The sequence below is a fragment of the Hakea prostrata genome, chromosome 11 (genome assembly GCF_041222555.1).
Source record: "Hakea prostrata isolate BN-2017 chromosome 11, UWA_Hpros_2, whole genome shotgun sequence".
NCBI classification, from domain to species: Eukaryota; Viridiplantae; Streptophyta; class Magnoliopsida; order Proteales; family Proteaceae; genus Hakea; species Hakea prostrata.
In genome coordinates this window covers 27646835-27668832 of record NC_142610.1, presented here as the reverse complement: position 1 = coordinate 27668832, position 21998 = coordinate 27646835, and the positions used below count along the sequence as shown (strand labels likewise).

Below are 21998 nucleotides of genomic sequence, written 5' to 3'. Positions count from 1 at the left end.
ATTCCCAATTATCGTATTCATACTTTTGCTTTGCATCTAGTCAGAGACTTTGTGATCAGTTCATCAACTGACTTAGCCATCGGAGGTGGACTCCCACCCCCACGGTTGGGCCACATCTGACGATTGTTTTGCCGGTCATTCTTACATGATCTAAGGGTTGAGCAGATTTTTTACGCATCAAAATGAAACTCTTAAGTTCTCAATGGGACCAAAATCTAGCGGAAGAATGAAGATAAGACTAAGATTTGGTTCTAGAGTAAGGTTCACATGTAAAAGAAAGAAGCAAGTACACACTTGACATTTAAAAAGGAATCCGGATCATCACCCCCGACGGGGAGCACAACGACGGTTTTTCCACCACAAAAACGTTGGGCCCCACCATTGAAAATATATAAAAAAAAACCCCTCCCATCACTACCCCTGGCCCCCCTTTTTTTTTTTTTTTTTTGGTACTGGTGCTTTTTTAATATTGGAAATTAAACGTCGCCGGATGGATGCGAACCCAAGACCTTCCCATGGGAGTCTGGCTTTTAACCGCTCTACTAACCCACCATTGACAAGTGGCCCCCTGTTTTTTGTGGTGGTAATCGACGAGATCGTAGATCCGGACTCTTTAAAAAGATGGGCAGATCTAAGCTACAACGGAGAAAGCCGGAGCCCCCAGACTTGGATCGAAGGAAAATATACGCAAAAAAAATGGGTTTTTTTTATTTAATCCACTCAAACGGGTAATCGTCAAACAGCTCGGGGTTTTAGTCATCTAATCTCAACCTTTTATTTTGAATAATACACGTGTCCACTTGTGGTGTGCACCGCTCTGTACGCAGGGAGATGTGCTAGCGTACTCAGGGGTTGTCCGTCTCTCTGCTCCTTCGCCCTCTCTCTGTTACTCTGACGATGTATCTGTCTAACCTCTCTCTAAACTTTGTGTTTCATTTGAGATCCTGAAGAATCATGGGTTTTGCTATAGTCAAGCGTAATAAATGCGCTTGACGGTTAAGCGCACCGTCCGATCTAATCGGACGGTGCGCTTTATCCCTGGATTAAAATAATGAAATAATTCATTAAAGCATGGGTTTTGGTGCTGACGGTTCGGTCTAACATAACACAACGGTTCAAGTTGGGCGGTTCGAGTGATAGTTTTATACGTGATTTAAAATACGTAATTTAAAATACGTAATTTAAAATACGTATATACGAATTCAAAAACCAAAACCAGCGGTTCAATTGAAAATTTCAAAATGTTTTGAAAAACACAAAACCCATGGCTTTCACCGCCCAACTCATTTTTCGTGTGAACGATTTCGAGCTCTGAAAATCTGGAGAAGAAGAACAGCAAGCAGGAGATTTGGAGGTGTTGCTGAAACTCACATGAGGAGAAGAAGAAGAACAGCAATCGAAGCTTTGGAGCTCTGTTGATCGCATCTTCATTTGAAGATTTGGAGGTGTTTCCCCTCCCACAAGTAAAATTCTTCTATAAACACAAACACCATATCAGAAAGAAGGCGAACCAAAATTCTTCGTTCAGAACGTCCGACGGAACGGCTTCTTCTTCCGAAGAATCTCTGAAGGGAAGATTGCAGGAATTGCAGAAGCAGCTTGGGAAGAAGCAGATGTTCGAAGAGGCTGTCTCTTCCATTAAATCTTTGCTTATTGAGAACTATCCATCCGCTTCACCTTCTCTCCGGTTAGTCTCTCATCGAACCTCCCTTTTGATATTTAAAAATTAGGGTTTGCTTGTGTTTATCTGTTTAGTTGTGACCTCTTGTTTCCCAATACGTTGATGAAATTTCAGGGTTGGGGAATTGTGTTAATGTACCGGGTTTTTTTGGGTCAATAAGTGTGCCGTTGATGTGGATTTTTTTTAATTGAAGTTCTTCTCGGTTGTTGCTTGTTTGGCTGGATTCCAATTGGATTCAGAAGATATGTTTTTCTGAGTTGTTTCTGGACTGCCCCCAGCTTTCTCTGACGCTTTACCAACTTTGGGAATTTGTTGGATTCAGTTCAATTTCTTGTCAGATCTCTAATTCTGCAGAAAAGGTTGCATAGAGTTTGCAGAGAAAATGATTCTAACTTTCTCTGCTTTATTAACTGGGTTAACGGCTTTCGTATATGATGTCGTTTCATTGGCTCTCAAGGCTCTGCCATCTTTTCTCTTGCATATGTGATGACCCAAGCTGCAGCAGCTGTCAAACATTGTATTCGTAATGAATGTCCTTATGGCTATTTCTTTTAACTACTTTCTAATTTCATGGTCCACGACATTACAACCACAAGGGAATGGTAACTCGGCTTATTCCAACTAATGAGATTGGCTTCACGGATCTCTATCCTCTAACCATCTTTGTTTGAACTCGTACTTGATACAAGGCCTAGCCTATGATGGTCTTTCCTCTCCACTTGCCTTAGTTTCATTGTAGGTCTCCCTCTGGCTCTGTTAGCTCATTCATCATAAATCAAATCGCTACTCTGTATTGGAGCATCCAGTGTCCTCCTTATAACATGGTCATGCCACCTAAGTCATCAATCTTATTTTAACTCTTATGTGAAACATCATGATCTATGGCATCTTTCTCATTTCTGATTGATTCTAGATTCCTAGAATAGTCACGTTGCAGAATCTCCCTCATCAAACCTCATTATCTGTCCTAGTGTAACCAAAGTTTCATACCATATAATTCGTGTTTTCATCTACTTATATTAGTACTTTTTTATTCCAAGGTTGACCTCCATAGTTCCAACTTAGCTAATCCCCAGTTTATGTCTTATCTGCCAAAACATATTAACAAAAAGTTTGCAAGGAAACCCATTGTGTATGTGTCTAGTTAAATCATCCATGATATGCACAAACAAATAAAGTTTGTAAGTGATTGTTGGTTTAGTTCATTTGGAATCTAGAACACTGCCTAGATCTCCCCGTAGTTTTTTCACCTATCACGGCACCACTATGCATTTATTAAATTATGTCTACCTCACTATGAATTTTATTCCTTTATGGCTGTTGCAACTTTTACCTTCTTTATTCCAAAATCCAAATGTTTCTCCACCATTCATTTGTCATCTGTCATTTCCTTGTGCTTATAATCTAGGTATATCAGTACTCTGCATTGTGTTGGTGGGGTGATTTAGAAAGATTTATTGTATCTGAGATATGTATCACTCACTGTAGATACTTTTGAACAAAATAACCGGTATAAAGTCATGTGTGCCTTTTTAATGTGCATATGGCAACATATTATGCTGATATGATGTGATATGTACCAATACATTATCTTTTTCCCCAATTACTAAATCAATTGCATTAGGGGATCGAGTGTCATGTCACATCACATCAGCCAATATGATGATATACAAAAACCTGTTTTTAATTATTTAAAAGAGAACAAAAGAAAAAAATATGTATCTCATTGTATCATGTCAATACTCTACGGGACTGATACTGATCAACCAAGCCGAAAGGACATGGTGCAATACTTAAAGTTAAGCTCATTATCGTATTAAACAGCTTGGTTAGCCAAGATAAACCATAGATTTCTTAGTTCTTCCACACTACTATTGGATCCCTATCTGGACTTGTTGCCTTATTCGCTTTCATCCTCTTTAAAGCTTCTTTTATGCCAGTCACCCTAATTTTTCATATGCATCTACAACATGATATCTTGAAGGTATGCTGTTTTTTGGGATTCGATTACTTGATTAATTTAGTATTTTGGCATTATTGCCACAACCAACCTTCCTCATTGCTCTCTAGGTGAAAGAAAAATGAAAAGAGTATAATCTAGAACTTCCTGTTGACTCAAATCAAGGTATCGAAACAGCCTTTCAAAAAAAATTGTTAGAGTTAGGCTGTGTAGGAAAATGCCCCCATGTGCTTGTGCAAAAGCTTTCGGCACCCAGTTCCTATTGATCGCCACCTTCTCAGGTTGAAAGCTTGTGTCGGTGAGACGCTATCATTAAATTAGCCATAAATTTCCTAGCACAACTCCTATTTAGGAGATCTTGGTCTTGTTGGTAAGCTAATTGAGTATTAAGTAAAAGATGAAGTCGCATATCAGCTGTGTTAATTAACAAGTTTTGACTTTTTAGGTTTTGCCAACTTGTAGATGTTAGAAATAACCTGCATATTGACTCAACATCGTTGAAACTTTGATGCTTCTGCATCATTAAACTAATGAAGTGATGGAAGGCAAACATAAATAAAAATATAACAAGAAGAAGAAGAAGAAGCCTTGTCCCAACTAAATGGGGTCGGCTACATGGATGCTTACCTTCCAATCAGCTTTGTTTAAGGTCATTCTAGATATAAGGCCTAAGCTATACATATTGTTTTTCACCACTTTTCGTAAGGTCATCTTATGTCTGCCCCTAGATCTTCTAATTCCTTCAATTTAAATTATATTACTTCTTTGTATAGGGGCATTTACAGGTCTCCATTGAATATGACCATGCTACCTCAAATGACTTTCTTGAAGCTTATCACCTAGACCATCTCGAATATGATCATTTCTTATCTTATCATTCTTAGTTTTGCCACTCATCGATCTTAGCATCCTCATTTCAGTTACATTGAGTTTATTTATATGTTGCTTCCTAACAGACTGACACCATGCACCATACATCATAGCTGGTCATATCATGGTCCTATAGGATTTTCCTATGAGCTTGAAGGGCATACATCGATCGCACAAGTCGGGTTGAGTTTTATCCTTAGGGAGGTAGATATTTTTCTGAAACCTCCATCAATTTCCAATGGTTGGATAGGAAATTATAGAGGAATCCTATTAATACTAGGATAGGATCTATTTTTCAAAATAAAGTCCAGATGATGGACAGATTTCTGAATCATTAACACAATGGAAACCTCAAATGAATCAGATCTTGGGATATAGGGTATCAACTTAAACGTTCAAACCCAAAATCCTACTCAAAGTAGGACTCTGCTAAACAGCCAATAGATTTCAATTCAGACTGCCGATATGGATATGCACCACTTGAGTGGAAGATTCTCAAATCAGACTAGAGACTTGCCCTCAAATTCATCAGTCCTAGTGAATATAAGATTTGGCAATCACTGGCAACGGTAAGGGCAGAACTGGAGACTAGTAAGCAAGAGACAGTACTTTAACTGACTGAAATAGTGGAGCAAAGGCACCTGGCCTCTCGCTGCAAGGTGTTGGCTGGATCACACACATAGTCACACCTTGATCCACACAAGGAGCAAAAAACAGAAAATTTAATAGCTAGAAATCATCTCTTGTCTTTATTTATGAAAACCTTTAAGCGGTGGAGGAGTCAGACTAGAAAAACTTCTAGTCAATTCTAAGTGGCCATTCTTTTTAAAGTCTTAAGTGGTTTTAAGAAGGATGTGGATCTAAACTTAAAGACTTGAAACAAAAGTGAATGTTTTTAACTAAAATTGGACCAATGAAACCCCTGGTCCAACTGGAACAGACCCTTATGACTTAAAACATAAAGAAACTCTTAAACTTGAAATAGAAGTGGGTGAAGGCCTGAGAATAGGGAGGACCAGACCAAGTAGTGGCTTTCTTGGCCCGCTTTTCATATATATTATTTTCAATTATTAGTGATTTTCATGCATTAATCTGAACATTTGTTTGATATAGCATAATCTAAGTGCTAATAGGATACTGGTTTTTGCTTGAACCGCAGTCTATGAAGAGACAGCTGGATTGATGGTGAATGATCCTGTTCTAAGAACACACAAGGTAATCCTAAGTTTCATCCTGCTTCGTTAGAGATCAAAGTTAAGAGAACTTCACTGCATATTATTTGTTGTCATCGCAGCCTCTTTCTGTGGAGTTGGGACCTGGAATTTTGGGGAACATTTTTTATGGAATTCAGGTTAGACTCCAACTGCCATTGTTCATTTCATTGGATCTAGTACTTTCTTGTCACTTTTTTCTTCCATTTCACAATAACAAATTATTTATTATAGAATATTTTATTTTTAATTTTTTATTTCAAGGAGTCTTTTCTCAACGGGAGCTTAAGTCTTCACTTGTCATGAACTAATGTTTGTTTGTTCACTGCAGAGGCCTTTGAAAACTATCGCTAGAATATCTGGTGATGTCTACATACCTCGTGGGGTCTCTGTACCAGCTCTGGACAAGGACATCCTCTGGGAGTTCGAACCCAAAAAAATTGGTAACCTATCAACATAGAGTTCATTATGGCATTTTGAATTTGACTTGCTAGATACTTGATTAATTCTTCTACTGGTGCAGGTGAGGGAGATCTTCTAACCGGCGGACGGGCGGAGACTTATATGCTGTAAGTTTGTGCACATCAGTTTAACTTTGCAAATATTTGAGGGTCTTTTATGACAAAAAGTGGAAAAAACTGTAAAATGGTGGTTTGGTGTGTGGTACTGCACTGCAAACCTCTGTTATTTTCTCTAGTATTGTCTTTAAGCAAATTATTTTGTATTGCTTGTATTGCAGACCGTCTTTGAGAACAGTTTGATGCAACACCATGTTACACTTCCTCCTGTTGCTATGGGGAAGGTCAATTACATTGCACCTGCTGGTCAATACTCACTAAAGGTTGGTCAGCCAAGATCCTTTGTATTTATAATAGGCCTTCTGAAGGCATTGATGGTCAATATACTTTTTTTCTTCCTTTCCCTATCTATCTGCAAATATGTGCCAGTACAAGTCAGTGGTGTTGATCCAGAGCTTAACACTGTTGATGCATCACAAATTCTCAATCTCATGTTTTCTTCTGTTTGTTCACTATATCAAACAAATTTCATCTGGATATATGCTTAACCTACTATGTTTCTGCAGGATACTGTGTTAGAGCTTGAGTTTCAAGGTGTCAAAAAGCAATTTACCATGCTTCAGGTATTGAATTTATTAACTTTGGGTATTCTTTCAACTTAGATGCAGATCTTTGCTTCCTGATACTGCTGCCCTGCCCCCCCCCCCTTTTTTCTCTTCTTTATTAATTGGGTTAAGTAACAATTCAAAACTTGAAGTCTCCTTACACCGGTTTTTGTCTACCTTTTGCAGACTTGGCCTGTCCGTACACCACGGCCTGTTGCATCAAAACTTGCTGCTGATACACCTCTCCTAACTGGACAGGTTCTGTAACAAATAAAATGAATTGTTTGATGTTATTATCCCTGACAGCTTCATTCAGTGGGGATAAGGCTTCGGCTGTTGTTTTACTGCTTCATTTTAATCAGGAGTTTCTCAAATTTTTGTTGAATATTTTATACAGCGTGTCCTTGATGCCCTTTTCCCTTCTGTTCTTGGTGGGACTTGTGCCATCCCTGGAGCATTTGGTTGTGGGAAAACAGTCATTAGTCAAGCTCTTTCTAAGGTTTGTTTGTCTTTTATATGTTGGAGTATGACCCATTTCAGTTTGGTGACAGCCTTGGATTCTCCTTTGGTTGGCTGGGGACCATTGCAACCTATCATTGGAGTCCTTATGTTTTAATTTTTGTCCATTTGCAGTATTCCAAATTCAGACACTGTGGTTTATGTTGGTTGTGGAGAGAGAGGAAATGAAATGGCAGAGGTGTGTAGCTCTTTGACCTTTTCTGTTGTTTGCCAGTCCTTTTACTGTCTTCAAAGCATTATACCTTTAAGGAAAATTTTGCAGGTTCTTATGGATTTTCCTCAATTGACTATGACACTGCCTGATGGCCGTGAAGAATCTGTTATGAAGTGCGCACAAATTTTTGATTCTTTTTCTGCTATCAACATAGGATAATTGTTTCATTTGATGTGATTTATGACCAAATGGCTGACTTCTCTTTGCCTCTTTTGGTGTTCAATATGATATTCCATTAAAAGATTATTAGTTTTTAATTTTCATGTCGTTCAATTCTTATGCAGAAACAGTTCAAGAAATGGTGTGATCTGCTTAGCGAGGGAGCAGTTCTAAAGTGGGAGAGAGTATATTGTCCATACCAGGATTGTTCACCGTTGATCCTGAATGAGTGTGGAGAGAGTAATGTTAAGAAAACTAAATGCCCTAATTGCAAGAAATTGTTGTGTTATCTCTGCAAATTCCATGGCATGAAGTGTGGAAGAACGGTGAAGATAAGGGAGAGGAATGATATTCTGTTTGCTGAGCTTGTTCAGAAGAAGAAATGGACCAGATGCCCTATCTGCAAACACTGTGTGGAGCTTGTTTCTGGTTGCCCAGTTGTTCGATGCAGGTTTGCATCTAATTCAACTCCATCCTTGCTTTAATTTCTTCCAATTTATTTTAGTATTAGTTTGTTGATGGATTTTGAAGGGTTCTTCTTCAATCTTGCAACTCCAATTAATTAAGATTCAAACTAGATTAACGAAACTAACATTGGCTCCAGCAATTTGTTATTGGAGAGGATCTAGATCTTGGAAGCGGTGGGGAATTCTTGAGCTGTATAGCTTCTCTGCCATATGTGGCAGCAGTGATTGAACACACCTGATGATATCAACAGTTGTGAACAGATTAATTGTTAAAGCTTTCCTTCTTCCCAGGTAATCTCAATTTCTTTCTTCTTCTGAATCGAACTTTTACTTCTTAATCGATAAAGCTTTCCTTTTGAGTTTTATTTTGTTTTGTTAGTGTACTGAAAATCTGAAGTACAAACCACTCAGTCTTTGATTTTTCCTTCTAAACTTTATATTTTTGGAGAACCCTTTAAGTTGGTCAGTAATTGAATCAGTTCTCTCTTTATCTCCTACCCTTTTGGCTGGAAAGGGAAAAAAGAACAATCTAGCTTTTGGGTATGTGTTTTTGGTGTTATTTCTCTGCTTTCTTGTGGTATTTGTGTATTCATATGTTGTTCAGTATAGTAGAATGACTTGTTGTGTTGTCAGTATCATATTTGAACTATTGCCCGGCTGCTTTTGGTTGGGATTTGGTTTTTCGTGGTATGAATCTCGAAGTGGAATAGCCCCATTTCCCCCCCTTCTTGCTTCTGTTAAGGATAAAGACTAGAGTTTGTTGTAAATTCAAATTCAAACAAATCATACGAGACCTGGACTTGTGTTATTTAGTCTTTGTACCATGATAGGATTGTGAGAGACTAAGTATTATAAATAGATAACTCTTCTTCCTGGATCAATCAACGGGAGGAGTTTCCGAGACAGAGTTCTATTCTCATAGCTGCTATCTTCGAAGGTTTAGCTCTGGAACTCCTATATAAGATTTATTGTTCTTTTCATGAGCTACAGTTACCAAATCCTTATACCCTGTTTGGCAAGTTGCTAGTTTTTGGTGTTTGATATTGTTCCTGAATTTGGGGATGAGAACGTCTTCTGAATAGCTGTTGACTTAAATGTTGTCCTGGATTCTATGATATAAACTAATTCTTGGCAGATAGCCTATACATTTGTATTGAGATCAATTATGAATCTTATTGGTGCCCATATGATCATAGTTATCAAGGCATCCAAACTCTTGCTTCTTGGACCCTCTCCACTGCCATGGTCACTTTGTCTGCCACCTTGACGACTATGCCCATGATTTTGTCTTTAAACTCCCTCAGTGATAAAGTCGTATGTCTGTTGGTCAGTTTTATAATGGTCTTGTTGCCAGAACTGACAATATGTAAATTAATGAAAAAGGATCCATGATGCTTAAATGGCTTAACCAAAATGGGTTCTTTACTTCTTTCTTTATTTGGATCTTGATTGCTATCATGCCCGTTGTTTTGATAGTTCAATATTACATCCAAAGATTTGAGAATGGAAATCCAGTTCTACTTTATACATGTACAGAATGTAGAGGAAGATTATGGCCAACTCTTGATTAATTCACCCCAATTCTGATGTGGCCCAGATTGATATTAACAGGAATCCCAACTCCAGTTCCGATCTTAACATGTTCCTTGTATCACATTCTTTTTTGTGATTTTTTTTGTATTTGTAATACTAGGACTAGCTAGGTTAAGAATTGAACAATTTTTTTTTGGTTGAATGGTTGTCTGTGTCTTTCTAAATCCACGATAACAACGGCAACTCAACCTTATCACTATCAAAAGGGTTGGCTGCATGATCATGCCCTCCAATCAACTATATTTTGGGCTTCTGGCCTTACTTGATATAATATATAAGCTATGCTGATCCTTGTTCTAACGACCTAATTATAATAGAGAATTCAATGCCTTACAAGCTTGCTGTTCTTAAACTAGTCACTACATATAAACTATGCTGATCCTCTTTTTTTTTTTTTTTTTTTAAGTTAACTCTACAGGGAGTTCATTATAAGCTTTTGTTTGTTCAATTAACACGATATGGAGATTCTTCTTGATCTGGTTTTAGCCATTAATTGTTTGCAAACTTAGTTATTTCAAAAAATTCTTTAATCTATTTTAAATGTGGATATGCCATTCTGGCATTCTGCCATTTGTTTATTTGTTTATTTGTATGAAACTGTGACTGAGAACACTAACCTAATTATAAATTGTCCCTTTATGCACATCTCTCCACGGCGTCTAATTTGCTTTACTAACATTTTAATTACTGCTTCCCCCCCCATCTTAAGCTGTGATGTATCAATCTGTGTCTTAACTGCTACACATGGGTGCTTGTTTTCTTGTTTTGTAGATAGAGCTCTTAATGACCATTTCTCATATCTGTCGCGTTGATATAAAAGATTTATACCATGAATCTTTTTTTTCTTAATAGGTCCTGTTGCGGAAGACATGTTTCATTGGCAAGCAACAATTATGGGATCAGTCTAACCCAATTTGATCCTTAACTGCTTTATCTGATCATTCCCATTTTTGCAAGTGTACGATTCTCCTAGTATTCATTGCTTAATATGTGCAAGTGTACGATTGCCATTTATGTCATGAGCTGTTAATTTGTATGATTTGTGTACCTTTAATGGCTGTTAAGTTATTTCTAAATCATACTTGCTGAAAGCTTTTATATTGCTTCTTTAATTAGAGAGTGTTATGTGTTTGAGTACTTTGCTTCTTTAAATTATAAGCCTCATCTATCTAGCAAAGTCTTTGTGATTGGATGCTACATTGTGATAAAAACTCCACATTTGAGAAGCCGTTATTACTGATATAAAATTATTTTTGACACTCTTGGTCTGCTTTTGTATTTATTGGTAGGATCAAGCTTCCCTCTGGTTCCAAAAAGATTGTACCAACCGGGTGCAGAGCTATGATTGGGCAAGTTGCAGTTGGAGGCAGGACTGAGAAACCCATGCTCAAGGCTGGAAATGCATACCACATATTCTTGTTTTTCATATATCCTTGCAGCTACCTTCAGGATTTTTTTCCTTTGAAGTTTTGTAGTAAGAGGATTCAATTAGTTTTGATATTGCCTTGAGACCTCAAGTAATGTTAATGGTGCATCATCATTTGAGATTTATTCTAGTGTTATATACTGGTATTTTTTATAAACATTGTCCACTGAACGATTTTCCTTTTGAATTGCTTACTTTTTTTATCATGCGTTGTTTTTGCAGTTTGCTGCTGCTGCTGGGATGTGGCTGATTGAAATGCTTTGATCTATCTTGTGGATGACAAGTAGTTGATCTAATCCATGTTGTCAAGTGGTGAGTTGGTTCCTCTTCAATATTCCATCAAAACTAAGTGGTATTTTTCTGCTCCAGTGAATTTAAATGAAGGTCTACACGCATATGGCAGCTTATGTATAGTTCATGGTTGAACTGAACACAGTGGATTTTTGGGTTTTTGGGCTTTTTTTGGAAGTTAGAAATTGTATATCCACCAAATTATGATGTTGCCGTTATTTCTCGTTTTGCAGCCTGGTACTTACCTTGATCAGAAAGAGAAGCTAATAAAGTACAGTGATTTTGTCAACAAGGAGCTGATATTGTTTTCCATGGCTGATCTGCAAAGATCAATCCCGTCTATGGTGGATGGTCTGAAACCAGGCCAACGGAAGATTCTGTTTTGCTCTTTCAAGAGGAATTTTGTGAAAGAAGCAAACATTGCCCGGGGTAAGACCACATATGTGATCAGTGATTCAGAGAGCGAGGAAGAACCTGCTGGTGATTCTGATTTTGAGGATAATGAAGAAGATTCTGATTAATTCTTAATTTCTTTGGTCACCTCAGAAAGACTAAAGCAGGTTTCAAATCTTATTGGTTTTGAAACCTGCTTATCTTGTAATCTACATTCTTATCTAGTGGATCTAAAAAAACTTCTCCCTTCAACTAATTACCATGAAAAATAAGATTTTGAATAATAACAATGGCAGGTTGTATGTGGTACTTGTGATTGTACCTTGCCCTAGAGGTGTATGGGTTCAAAATGGTGTGTTGGAAAGAAACAAAACTCATTTGTAATAAGTTGTTTATGCTTTAATTTTTGCGTGTAATGTCCCATCTCAATATTAGAGCGAATGAGTGATATGGTTCTCGCCACTGCCTATCTAACAAATTATGTGGCTGCAGTTGTTTGCCATGGACCTACATTGCCTTCATATACTTTCGATTGTAAAAAATTATGAAATCCCACAAATTTATCATTTTAGATGTTTGGGGTCAAATGTACATGAGAAATGTGATGTAGAGGAAGATCACCTATAGAGTATGAAAATTGGATTCGCCAACTGAAAGATGCCTCCTATGTTCTATGTGATCCACATTTCCTATAAAGCTTAAATCAATTCATTTAACATTTTAAATATTTTGTTTCAAATACAGTATAAATTTAACTTGTCTCCAATGAACAAAGTGAATAAAGCCGTCGAATGTGATGTCTTTTTGTTTATAACACACTTTGGAGGAAATGAACATACTTTGAAATTACGTTTCTTTTTAAACGGAATGATGACACGGAGTTGTTCCGTTTCGAAACCATTCCGTATTATCTATAGAGGATGGAACCGAGTCGTTCCGTATAAAAAGACACGATTCCGTTTCGTCTATGGGTTTTATAAAACGGAGTGGTTCCTTATAAAACGGAATAATTCCGTTTCGTCTATTTTAAAACGGATTGGTTCCGTTTAAAAAGGAACCACTCCGTTTGGTAAATTAGTCTTCCGAAACGGAGTGGTTATGTTTAAAAAGGAACCAGCCCGTTTCGTTTGTGAGTCTTATGAAACGGGGTGGTTCCTTTTAAAATGGACCAATTCCGTTTCGTCTATGTTAAAACGGATTGGTTCCGTTTAAAAAGGAACCATTCCGTTTTATCACTGGGTCTTATGAAACGGAGTGGTTCCTTTTAAAACGGACCCATTCCGTTTCGTCTATGTTAAAACGGGTTGGTTCCATTTAAAAAGGAATCATTCCATTTGGTAAATGAATCTTCTGAAACGGAGTGGTTCCGTTTAAAAAGGAACTATTCCGTTTTAACACTGGGTCTTATGAAACGGAGTGGTTCCTTTTAAAATGGACCCATTCCGTTTCGTCTATGTTAAAACGGGTTGGTTCCGTTTAAAAAGGAACCATTCCGTTTCATCTGTGAGTCTTATGAAATGGAGTGGTTCCTTTTAAAAGGGACCCATTCCGTTTCGTCTATGTTAAAACGGGTTGGTTCCGTTTAAAAAGGAACCATTCCGTTTGGTAAATGAGTCTTCTGAAACGGAGTGGTTCCGTTTAAAAAGGAACCATTCCGTTTCATCTGTGAGTCTTATGAAACGGAGTGGTTCCTTTTAAAAGGGACCCATTCCGTTTCGTCTATGTTAAAACGGGTTGGTTCCGTTTAAAAAGGAACCATTCCGTTTCGTAAATGAATCTTCTGAAACGGAGTGGTTTCGTTTAAAAAGGAACCATTCCGTTTCATCTGTGAGTCTTATGAAACGGAGTGGTTCCTTTTAAAAGGGACCCATTCCGTTTCGTCAATGTTAAAACGGGTTGGTTCCGTTTAAAAAGGAACCATTCCGTTTGGTAAATGAGTCTTCTAAAATGGAGTGATTCCGTTTAAAAAGGAACCATTCCGTTTCATCTGTGAGTCTTATGAAACGGAGTAGTTCCTTTTAAAAGGGACCCATTCCGTTTCGTCAATGTTAAAACGGGTTGGTTCCGTTTAAAAAGGAACCATTCCGTTTGGTAAATGAGTCTTCTGAAACGGAGTGATTCCGTTTAAAAAGGAACCATTCCGTTTCGTCTGTGAGTCTTATGAAACGGAGTGGTTCCTTTTAAAAGGGACCCATTCCGTTTCGTCAATGTTAAAACGGGTTGGTTCCGTTTAAAAAGGAACCATTCCGTTTCGTAAATGAGTCTTCTGAAACGGAGTGGTTTCGTTTAAAAAGGAACCATTCCGTTTCATCTGTGAGTCTTATGAAACGGAGTGGTTCCTTTTAAAAGGGACCCATTCCGTTTCGTCAATGTTAAGCGGGTTGGTTCCGTTTAAAAAGGAACCATTCCGTTTGGTAAATGAGTCTTCTGAAACGGAGTGATTCCGTTTCATCTGTGAGTCTTATGAAACGGAGTAGTTCCTTTTAAAAGGGACCCATTCCGTTTCGTCAATGTTAAAACGGGTTGGTTCCGTTTAAAAAGGAACCATTCCGTTTGGTAAATGAGTCTTCTGAAACGGAGTGATTCCGTTTAAAAAGGAACTAGCTGGTTTTCTGATTTTATATTTCAAACACCAGTAGGGCAGACGGAAATTCCGTCTGGACTACTAAATCCAAACGGTCTTCCGTCTGGGTAGACGGTCGATCGTCTGGGACTGACATGCATTACCAACTTTAAACACAAATTCCATTTTCTCCAAAATGCGGTTGAAACAATAACACATGGCATTCTTGAATTCCCTGGTTGTACGGCCATTGACGGCTTTACTAACTTGGTTAAAATAAAAATTATATTTTAACTGTATTTCAAATTGGGGTCAATTTATAATGTTCTAATATTTACGTTTGAATCACAAGATTGGTGCTTTAACTGCCACCATACAACATGGGCGTTCATTACTATAACCATACATGATCAGTGAAGCTAGTAGGTTCGGGCTCTTGCAGATTGAAAATATAATAACTAATCGAGAGTTCGACCAATCATGGAATGCAACACATTTCTATTACATTTTCAAATCTAACAGTTGGACCGCATTAATGGCGCATGACAATAGCAAGATTGCAATCCAACCAATACTGAATGATATTCAAGCTCTATAGCATTGATGGGGGGGCATCATAAGTTTCATTGAGATCCATAGGCAGTGTAAATTGACAATGTTGAGAACTCGATTCTTGAACAATTGAATTTGTTTTCTTTAAATGTGATTGGGCAAGTGAATTTTTAAAATGAAGTTCTATTATCCAGAAACTGCCCGATTCACTTACATGCCATGCAAAGTTGATAGCTTAAACATGATTTTTTTGTTTTTTTTTTGATAAGCTTTTCTTATGCTGCAGCTATCTATAGGATGCCAGCACAAGAGGACTGACCTTGAAAAGTTAGAATCTTATGAGGACAGGAAGCTTTGGAGCAACAAGGTTTGCAACCTCTACTTTCTTTTCACCAATCCGTTTCATAAAATTCATATACCAAACGGAATGGTTTCTGTTTAAACGGAACGACTCCGTTTCATCATTCCGTTTAAAAAGAAACGTAATTTCAAAGTATGTCCATTTCCTCCAAAGTGTATTCTAAAACATCACTACTCCGTTTTGATTGGCCAAGGGGAATTTCTCAAGTAGATCCAGAGCAGCTGGTGCAAAAGCCATTACATATATAGGTCATTGTCCACATTATAAAATGCTAGAGGTGGGAAGACGACCAAAACAGACAAATGTTAAATTTTATAAATCTTAATCGTATGGAAATCACCACAAAAGAAGACACTGACAAAGCATAATAGTACATAGTAGAATAAGTTGTTTTACAATAAAGACTCCAGGTAGCTTTTTGTGTAGCAGATCAACAAGAAAAATGAAAGTAAAATTGTCATCTCAGTTTACATCTCAGAGCACTCCTCAACCCAAAACCCCAAAAGAGAAATCCCAAACCCAAAAACAAGAAGCCAAAATTGTTCTCACACACTGCATCAAAAAAAGAAGCCAAAATTGTTTCCTCACACATTGTATCGGCCTCTAGTTGATTTTTGACTCCTTGAATCATCCTGCAATACGCAAATGGGTGACTCATGGGTTAGAAAGAGGACAATCAATAAGCATGAGATGGAGATGGTATCAAATAAGGATGTAATGTTAGCATTCATCACCAAACTCCACTCACATGGAAGCTGTAAGTTATCTTATCAGTAACGTCAATAATCTCCTTCCATTTCCTCCCAATGCTCATCTGCAGAAAGAAAAAGAACCAACACAGATGGAAGTCAAAGATGTATACATAACTAGCGCAAAGCTTTTCTCTTTCAGATTAACTGCACATAAAAATGATTAGAACACTGATAGTTAAGCGGGAGGCATATCTACTCGAACCTGTGAAAATTGAATCAGAATGCAATAGATTACTACACCATCTTTAAAATTGGAAAATCAGCACAGGACACATGTGCAAACATGCTGCCAACTGTCGCGTCAGGATACAGATAAGAATCTCAAATTCAGTAAATCAACAGTGAACAAAACAGAATTTTAGCGCAATACATGGGACAATTTGTGAGGCAAAAAATACAAGGCCCATGTACAAAAGCAGGATCCCAAGTTCCCAAGATGGTTTTTACAACATAACATGTCAAGCACAATTTTGCCACTTTTCCCATGAATTGCCACAAAATATGGAGTTTTTTACTATGATCCTCCATTTAGCTTCTTCATCAAAGTTTGGTGGTTAACCTTGGATCATCCACTTCAAGATTTGGATGGGGAACAACATCAAGCAAAATGCCCAAAATTTTTAACTTCTGGAAAAATAAAAGGTAAATTTACATTGGTTAGTGTTCAGTCTTTTATATGTTAGCCAATCATGAGCCTGTCTACAACTTCACATAACTGCTTACATTTCAATTGTTTAGATTAATATATAATGCATAATAGGTCATACAAATTTTGAACCTGCGACCGAGAAAACAACAGAGAAATTCTCCAATGAACAGAAATGTATCTTGAATTTCAAACCAGTCTTATAGGCCACACATCCAATTTGCATACATGCTTCTTACTCCCTCATTTCTAGGAATTACCAATATCAAGCATATTTCCAAGTTCCTTAGGTAAACCAAAAAATATTTTACACGTAAAAGGTCACTGGACTTCTGAAAATGAACCATACATGCAGAGTTTTCTTACATCCAAGCACAGTTAAAGCCTAAAAGTATGATTCACATATGCCCCTAAAGCGTATCAGCTTCCATCACAAAGCATCCTACCTATGCTGATGTAACGCAAACATCATTGGAAAAAGAAATCACAAAATTCAACATAACCACGCCTACAAAAATTTTAAGGTCCAAAATTATTAAAATGAGAATGTCCCAGTGTTTCCAATTCAAGAAGGGAATCTCAGGTTTTCCTATGACAACTGGGATACCGACATCTTCTCAACAATTCAATTCATGAAGAAAATCTCGGAGTTTGAAAAGCCACAGTATCTCAAGCAAGAAAAATGCAAAATACCGACCTGTATAAATGGAGGCCTCTCGAGCAGCCACGGGCATGTTTGAAGTGTTTGCCACAAGTGTTGTGCGCTTCATAACAGATTCTTCACGGCCATCAGGCAGTGTCATAGTCAATTGAGGAAAATCCATAAGAACCTGCAAAATTTTCCTTAAAAGGTATAATGCTTTGAAGACAGTAAAAGGACTGGCAAACAACAGAAAAGGCCAAAGAGCTACACACCTCTGCCATTTCATTTCCTCTCTCTCCACAACCAACATAAACCACAAGTGTCCGAATTGGAATACTGCAAATGGACAAAAATTAAAATAAGTTCATACATTGCAGCCCCTGCCATTCCATCTCGCAACAACAACAGGTCCAGACACCTGGCAAAGATAAAAATAGTGAGAGGAAATGTGATTCATCGCTACATTATGGTTTATACTATTCAACTTGTTGTAATAGCATAGGAAACGATAGCTCCCACACATAAGAATTTTGATTAAAAGAAATGATAAAAGCAGTTGGAAGGAAATACATCTTCTAGATCCAAATAAGTATTGCAGAAGAACAATAAGAATAAAACCAACAACAATAAGCTAATGGATAACAGTTGTTAAATAACTAATCCAAAGATAAAAAAAGAAACCGTCAGCAACAGTAATTGTAAGCCTAAAGCAGTACTAATCGGGTCCAAGACAATACAGTTCTTAACTTGGAAATGGAGAAGAGAGTGGGACATTCTCTCAGTCCTGTGAAATAGGAAAAATTATTCTAGATAATTAAAAGAGCATAAACATATATTTAACATGTATCGGTGCCATTATTTTCTTTTACGTGCACAGCATAAGAGTTCGGAAATTAGGCTGTATTTTACTTCTTCATTTTTTTTTTCTTTTTCTTTTTTCGGGTTGGGGGGGGGGTGTTGTAAATTCACCTTTTTTAACCCCACTCTTCTGCAAGAGCACTTTTAGGCATATTATTAAACTCTTTTAGCACTACCAGTAGCATTCTTAAGTTGCTTGTGTTCAAGCAAGTAGAATTACATCTCCCCATATCCTCATGTTCAATCTAACCTTCCATTTCAGTAAGTACCTTAGAAGCAAAGCATGATTAAACTAATAATTAAAGTTAATAAGTGCCTTCAGGACACCTAAAAATAGATATCACAAGAATACCAAATGCGATCCTGTTAGCTCGATTAGCGGCTGATCCCTGTTTGTGCTCGAGTTCATTAAAACAATGAATTCTTCTAAAATCCTCAGTAAGTGCAAAATTAAAACCTTTTTTGAACTAATTATCTCCAACTATCGAATTGATCGAAGTAACAAGGGCAAAAGATGATGATAACGCTCAAGAAGTCCTTAAGAGAATCAATTCAGCTTCTTAAGGTGCCAACAAATCCACCGAGGAATAGAAGAGGCATTACACTTGCTAAAGTTAACGATGAAAGGAATCACAGAGCTATAATTTGTGAAATGAATACAGTTAACGCACCAGATAGAGTATTTAAATAAAATAAAATAAAAAAAAAAAAACCAAGCCAACTTCAAACAAAATAATAAATTCAATTCTCAAAAATAGTAAGATTATCAAGTTTAGCATTTTAGATTATAAGGAAACACTCTAGTGCTGAATAGAAGATGATCTCGTCTAATGCAATTCCATATTCTGCATCAGCAAGTTAGTTCCAAGTCGCAGTGATTATTGAGTGAGGATTTACTTGGAACTATAACAGAAACACTACCAATTTTCTAGTCAAGAGGCATGGTTCGATTCCACAAACATCTTTCATGCTTCGATTCAATATATCCCCAATATATGAAACGACTTTCTAACCTTCAACCCACAAATGAAATGACAATTGGAGTAATCCAGGTCAATATAGAAGTGAATGACTAGGATTATGCTGTACTTTTCAATTATATTTAATGTCATAAACCAGATAACACCTCAGAAATTGACTTATATAGCAACCATGTCGGCACCTATCCCACAAGTCTGATGAGTGGATCGTCTTTAAGGTTTCACCGCTTAAAGGACAACTAGGAATTGGATAATATTAACGGCCTAATAGCACTATAAGAGGGGAAATTAAAAATAAAGAGTTAGTACCTATGGCTCTGCTAATAGAATAGAAAGCCAGAATTGTTCATAGTCATTACTCATTAGTCATATTTGATGTTTCACCAGCCTTTTTACTTTCTTTGTTAATATAAAAATATTGATAAAGATAGAGTCACAAACAAGTTCAATCAACACCAAAAGCCAGCAGGTGTGTCACCACCTACAACAATTGTTGTCAATACATAAGAACTCCAAAGCAATTGGGATCACAATGGAATACATTTCCGAACACTAGATAAACCTTATGACTCCTTGCTTGACCATGAAGTCCACTAAATCATTTGCATATCTTTGCTTGAAATGAAATCAGCTGCTTGAGATCCAAGAAAATCTTACAAACTAATACTAATGTAGCCCTAGATTGGAAAGGATCAACTAGGCTCCAGTTTACCAGGATCTTGTGCGAACCAGCCAAGTTCAAGTAGGCTAAAATATGGTGTCCACTTTAGGTTAGGGTTAGGTCACAATTAAGGTTTGAAGGTAAGGCTATGACCAATGAGTGATGACATGTCACGACTTGCATTGATAATGCATAGTGTCTGAGCACAAGAGACAACATGTAATTGGCCCAGCCACATGACAATCTAGTAAGAGAAACAACACTGTAACTAAATTAATGTAGTGATGACATGTAATTGCAACTAATTGCTTACTTGTTGTTGAAAGGAAGCCAACTCAACAGTTTCATTATATCATTTTTATGCCAGTCCTTTTTTTCCCCTCAAGTTGAAGTACAAAGATTCAGAGTAAGCTCAATATAACTTGATCAGAGCCATCAGATTTTGAATTCTACAATACCTGTGGCTGTGCTACGAAAGAAAATAGTCAACGTGCCCTAAATATCATTAAAAAATAATACATAGATACAAACCAAAACCAGAAACAAAACAAAACAAATATGACCAAGGACAGGATAAGAATCACCTCAATCCCCCACCAGTGACAGGGGAGTCATCAACATGACTTCCGCTTGGTCCAAACACAGAATTCTGATAGCCCATGATATCAAGTAACCTTTGAAGCGACCCTCTTTACCTCTCTTTATACAAATGAAAAACAGACAGAATGACAAATCACCAACTTATAGAGAAAAGTCTAGCCGTGCATGTAATTGAAGCGCTTCAAGTATCTCGCTAAGTCTCTCATCACCCCAATCACGATACTTTGAATTCAACCTGGAAAGAGTAGCTCCAAAATTAAATGATACATATGGATCCAATAACACCAACAACAATATAATCAAAATAGAAAAACAAAATCCAAATGAATGACACCGCGACGGACCCAAAATTAGGGTATTCCCAAGTCGTAGGGACTTCCCACTTGCATACAAGTTTCCGCAGCAGATAAACCACGAACAATCAGTTACTTGACTCTCAAGCAAATCTTGAGAGGAGGGATCGCACCGTCGCAGCAACGAGTTTTCCAGCAGGATCATCAAATATTATTTCTACAAATCAAATTACCAAAGAACAGTAGTTCCGGGTCAAACATGTCAGAAACTTGTGAATGAGGTAGGGAAATTAACGAAATCCGAGTGTTTGGACCTTAAAAAATACCATAAAACCCAGAAAAGAGACTTACAAATCAAACCGGATGAATGCGAGTTCAAAACAAAACATCAAACATAAATGCATATCATAATAATTGCGTGTAACAACAAATAAGCATCCGAATATGAAGAATAACAACCCAAAAAAAATCGCTAAAAGATAATTTCTTTCGAAAATGATGAAAATTAGCGTAGTGGTACCTCTTCTGACCACCAGTGTAATACTTCTGAGGGGCATCATCATCATCAGAGCCAGGACCAGAAGCACGGTTCAGATCAGAAAACGTCCGAATACCTCCCGTACGATTACCAGAGGGCTTCACCGGCTTCTTGTCTCGCGAAGACATGGGGGCGGTGATCGGTTGGTAATTGGGAGGTGGGATCAACGGAGACGGAGAAGGAGACTGAAGCGGACGAGGAGGATGAGAAGCTAAATCGCTGATGATATTGCTTTCGTCTTCGTCTTCTCTGTTGAAATTGGAACTGTTATGTTCAAGGTAGGTCGAAATAGCAGAATCAAGATTCCAGTTATGGCTCTCCAAGAAGAAAGTAGCTGCTCAACTTGCAATTTTGCTACTGTCCAGCGCAACTGATTTCGATAACACTTTTCTCAACCTACAGCTTGCTGTTCTTCTTCTCCAGATTTTCAGAGCTCGGAATCGTTCACACGAAAAATGAGTTGGGCGGTGAAAGCATGGGTTTTGTGTTTTTCAAAACATTTTGAAATTTTCAATTGAGACGCCGGATTTTGAATTCGTATATACGTATTTTAAATTACGTATTTTGAATCAGGTATAAAACTATCACTCAAACCGCCCAACTCGAACCGTTTTATTTATCATTGGACCGAACCGTCAGCAACA

The 21998-nt window shown here is 37.4% G+C and overlaps 1 protein-coding gene and 2 long non-coding RNA genes across 3 annotated transcripts; 1 reads left to right on the top strand and 2 right to left on the bottom strand.

The window, feature by feature from the left end:
- Positions 1–6295: 6295 nt before the first annotated feature.
- Positions 6296–7851, top strand: LOC149001253 (V-type proton ATPase catalytic subunit A-like). The gene is made up of 7 exons (XM_089140671.1): positions 6296–6378; positions 6479–6563; positions 6807–6863; positions 7032–7103; positions 7243–7344; positions 7479–7542; positions 7627–7851. The coding sequence occupies exons 1-6, from the start codon at positions 6341–6343 to the stop codon at positions 7530–7532; spliced, it is 408 nt and encodes a 135-aa protein (XP_088996797.1). The 5' UTR covers positions 6296–6340; the 3' UTR covers positions 7533–7542; positions 7627–7851.
- Positions 7852–15563: 7712 nt separating this feature from the next.
- Positions 15564–17742, bottom strand: LOC149001252 (uncharacterized). The gene is made up of 4 exons (XR_016170829.1): positions 17697–17742; positions 17479–17611; positions 16132–16197; positions 15564–16015 (listed from the first exon to the last, which is right to left on the bottom strand). It is a non-coding gene; the product is annotated as an uncharacterized LOC149001252 (long non-coding RNA).
- Positions 17743–19833: 2091 nt separating this feature from the next.
- LOC149001251 (uncharacterized) lies at positions 19834–21815 on the bottom strand. The gene is made up of 3 exons (XR_016170759.1): positions 21337–21815; positions 20868–21033; positions 19834–20758 (listed from the first exon to the last, which is right to left on the bottom strand). It is a non-coding gene; the product is annotated as an uncharacterized LOC149001251 (long non-coding RNA).
- Between the last annotated feature and the right edge of the window lie 183 nt (positions 21816–21998).